The 4,040-nt window shown below is 65.2% G+C and overlaps 1 protein-coding gene across 4 annotated transcripts in view; it reads left to right on the plus strand.

Moving 5' to 3' along the window:
- The first annotated feature begins 3,105 nt into the window (after positions 1-3,105).
- BIRC7 (baculoviral IAP repeat containing 7) overlaps positions 3,106-4,040 on the plus strand; it is a 6,010-nt gene continuing 5,075 nt past the window's right edge. For all 4 annotated transcript variants that reach the window (XM_014583662.1, XM_006167042.1, XM_006167043.1 and 1 more), the window contains exon 1: positions 3,106-3,480. In XM_014583662.1, coding sequence (XP_014439148.1) covers positions 3,183-3,480 — 298 coding nt within the window. In that variant the 5' untranslated portion in view covers positions 3,106-3,182. The remainder of the gene's footprint in view (positions 3,481-4,040) is intronic.

A 4,040-nucleotide genomic window follows, 5' to 3' on the forward strand; every position in this document is an offset into this window, starting at 1 on the left:
TCCTCTCGGGATCTTGGGCACGCACGCACACGTGCCCGGCGTGAGTTTTAAGCCACCGGGTCCGGGACACGAACCGCGGTCGACTACGTGGGAATCCAGCGACATAGCCATTACGCTAACTGCTGGTTCCTGAAGTAGCTGCAGTTTTATAAGTGGCAGGGGTAGGTGTGGGGCCCAGCGCCCCGCAGTGCCAGGTTGCAAAGCTGCCAGGCGACGTCATCCCTGGTGCCCTAGAGGCACCACAGAGTGGGGTCAGAGACAGTTTACCCTTGTGTTCAGGACTCCGGCTCTCCAGGAGGAGCGCGGGATGGGGGATTTCAGTTGGCCTTTTCTGTGTTTAAGCACGCGTGGGCACTTCCTGCTACCCAGCCTTCTGAGCTGCAGAGAGCAGACAAGCCTCCCCCACCCTGCCCGCCTCACATGCTGCAAGTGCTTGGAAGTGTCACCTCTGGGCCTGGAGGAAAGAGGCGAGGGGACCTTGTGGCCATGCACCTGGGAGGGCTTAGCTTACACCGCCCCCCGGTCAGCTCCAGAAAGTTCCTTCTTTCCACTGGAATCAGAATCAGTCCCCGTTTGCAGTTCCTGAAAATGAAAGAGCCCTGTCTCTTACAGCCGCGGGCAGAGGTGGGGCAGGCCCGAGGTTGCTGAGCTCACAATGACCGGACCACCCCGCACAGGCTCCCTGCTCCTTGCTCTTCCTCCTGGAGCCGGCACAGGAGGCGGGTGCTGGGGCAGGGCACGGGGCTTGTTCAGGAGGCTGGGGGCCTGCTATGTCCAAAGACCACTGTCCAGTCTGGCTGTCCACAAGGGTGTTAGAGGGGAGCGAGGGGAAGGGGCACAGTCCGTGTGGCCAAGCCCCCAGTCACCATCTCTGCAGATCCCAGACAGTTGTCTCCCTCGTGCGGGCGGCTGGGCCTGGCCTCAGGGAGCTGCCTGCACCCTCCTCCAACACGTCTGTCCTGCGTTGCTGCCCCGTGGCCTGGGCACCGCAGGGCCTCCAGAGAGCCTTTTTTTCTCTTTTCTTTTTGGAGCGGTTTTTGCTATAGGGCACGTGCACTCGCCAGAATGACGGAGAGAGACAGAGAGACAGAGAGACAGAGAGCGAGAAGTCACGCGTGGGGGGCCACGCCGCAATCCCTTCTCCTCCATTCTCCTCTCTGGATCCTGGGCACGCACGCACACGCGCAGGGCTCGAACCACGTCGACACAGCCATTACGCCATCTGCTGGTCCCGGGAGAGCCCTGACTGGCTCTCGCAGGCTCCCAGGTCTGAGGAGCTGCTTTGCTCCCTCTCGTGGCCGGGCCTACATTTCAGGCACTGCAGGGGGGGACACAGGCGAGGTGAAGGCCAGGTCGGACACTGTCCCAGCCCCGTCCCTGCTCCCAGGGCCTACCCCAGACACGGCCTCCCCTCCAGAAACCCCTCACCCCGCCCTCGCAGCCCTCTTCTGATCAGGCCTGGGATGAGCACGGGCCTTGGGGCCTTGGGGCGGCAGAGACCCTGGTGCCACCGGGTCTCCAGTTTCCCGCAGGACATCCAGTGGCTTTGGACCTCTGATAGGACAGGGTCTGGGGGCTCCTGTGACCCTGGCTGTGTCAGGCTCAGCAGACAGTGATCGGGGCTTCTAGGAAGACACTGACTAGGCCCTGCACTAAAGTGGGGGGGCTGGAGCGAGGGTCAGGCCGGGAAGGCAGGGCGTCCAGGGCGGTTACGGGCCCCTCCCTCCTGCCTAGCTCTCCTCTCCTTCAGGGCCCAGCTGTGACGGCGCCAGGCCACCCGCTATGGCTGGGAAGATCAACCCGTCCCGCCTAGCCTGGCCTCGCTGAGAGGCGCTCTTCATCCCTGTGTGAAAAAGCCTCTCCACGTTCACAACCAGGCTGCGACAGCAGACACTTGGACGGGCCTGTTAGGGTCCCCAGGAGCCTGAGCTGTCCGCTGTGGGTGAGGCGGGGACTGTGGGGTGCCCATTCCTCTCCCCTCCACCCCTTCCTTGCACTTCCCATCTGCCCACCTGGGGACACCAGCTTCTCTGGGGTGACACCCCTCCTCCTCCCCCAAGCTGCTGGTGTTGGCACCCCTCACCTGGGGTGAGCCCTGGGCGCTCGAGGCAAGGACTGGGAAGAGAGCCACGACGGTGCCAGCAGAGAGCATGTGGCCAGGACCGAGCTGAGGGCCAGCCCGGTGGAGACGGGCACTGCAGGGCAGGGACTCCCACCTGGTCCTGGAACCACCCAGTCTTCACCTGGGCTCCCCAGACCATGAGCTCAGGCTCCAGACCCGAGCAGTCCTGGCAGGGAGGGGCAGAACCCAGGGGAGGGGGTCAGCTCTGAGGCAGAGGAGAGGGCGGCATGGGTCCCTGTGGGCCCTGGGAGGAGAGGGGTGGCCTAGGAAGCGGCAGGACAGTGGGTGTGGCTGGGACCTCAGAACTCCCCGAGTGCCCTGTCGCCTGGGTCACAGCAGACGAGATTCCAATTCAAAAGGAAACACCCTGCACCCTGGAGGCCTGACCCAGGGGCTGAGGGGCTGAAGCGGGATCCAGGGGCGGCCAGCCCAGCTCCTCAGGAGCCCAGGGGAGTCACAGCCTGTCCTCTCTGTGGCTCTCAGGTCCTGGGAGCCACCCTGCTCTCTGCAGGGCCGCGTAAGCAACACCTCGGGTCCTTTCTAGCCACAGAGCCCAAAGGATGCCTGGTCAGCCTGCCTCCCGAGCCCGCCAGGTTCAGGTTAGACCCAGCGCTGGGCACGGGCTACACCTGCCAGCATGGACTGACCTGGCAGCTCCTGTCCAGTCTGAGCAGGACATCTGCTGGCTGAGGCTACCCTTGGCACCGGGTCCCGGACTCCAGAGCTGGCTGAGGCACCGTCGTGGCTCTCTTCCCAGTCCCTGCCTCGAGCGCCCAGGGCTCACACAGGTCCTCTAGACAGTGTGACCACCCTGCCCTGGCAGGGATGTCTGTGCTCCGGCCTGCTGCCTTGTTCTGAGAGGTGCTACCTGCCCCGTGGGGTGGAGTAGGGGCCCCATGACACACCCCCACTACACAGAGCATGTGGTCCCTCTGGCAAGCGGCCGTCCCCTGGACACTCCCCTCCTCTGGGCCCCTGGTAAACAGGACTGTGATCAGTCTCCTCTGACAGCTGTCCTCAGGGAGGTGCCCTGAGGCTGGACAGAGCTGGGGTTCTCCCCATGGAGCCCAAGGGCAGGACCGAGTGCTCGGGCGCGTGGAGCCGTTGGGCAGCCGGAGAGGGCCTGGCCGGGGAGCAGCATAGGCTGTGCCCTCCATGGGGCTCTGCCCAGGGCCAGGACGACATCGATGGGCAGATCCTGGGTCAGCTGCACCCCCCTGCTGAGGGGGAAGGGGAGGCCGGGCCCGCCTTCCCCGGGATGGGCTCCGAGGAGCTGCGGCTGGCTTCCTTCTACAGTTGGCCCCCGACCACGGGGGTGCGGCCTGAGCTGCTCGCTGCCGCTGGCTTCTTCCACACGGGTGAGTCCTGGGCCTCCCAGTCCCGGTCCTGGCATGGAGGTCTGGGCTGCCCGGAGATTAGGTGGTCCTGCAGACACCCTCCACCTGCTAGAGGTAACGCTGACGTCCATGGGCCCTTCCCACACAGGGATAACAGGGGCTTAGGAGATGCTCGCTGGGGGCCACAGCCCTGAGTGCTCGCTGGGGGAGGGTCCCTGGGCTGATCCCCAGTCGGCTCGTGGTGCCGGTCAACTCTGGGCACAGCCCCCAGAACCCCTGTTCTAGTTGAGGCAAGGGGCCGCATGGTGGAGCTCAATCCCACCCCCACCCCTGCCCCTCCCTGGCGGAAGTGGGGCAGGGCCCCCAGGGAGTGCTGGCACAGCTGCAGTCGCTGTCCCCAGTGAGCGGGGGACCTGTCCTCCCCTACCAGGCACTGTCCAGGTAATAGGCCAGACTAGCAGGGTGCTGGACCCTGGGCGGGGCTGTAGTGGGGACTGCTCACCAGCCTCCCCAGAGGGCGAAGGTCAGGGAGGACGCCCAGGAGGTGTGACATCCAGGGACAGCCCCCCCCCCCAGAACTG

This window comes from Tupaia chinensis, unplaced genomic scaffold, assembly GCF_000334495.1.
Source record: "Tupaia chinensis unplaced genomic scaffold, TupChi_1.0 Scaffold144472_1, whole genome shotgun sequence".
Classification (NCBI taxonomy): domain Eukaryota; kingdom Metazoa; phylum Chordata; class Mammalia; order Scandentia; family Tupaiidae; genus Tupaia; species Tupaia belangeri.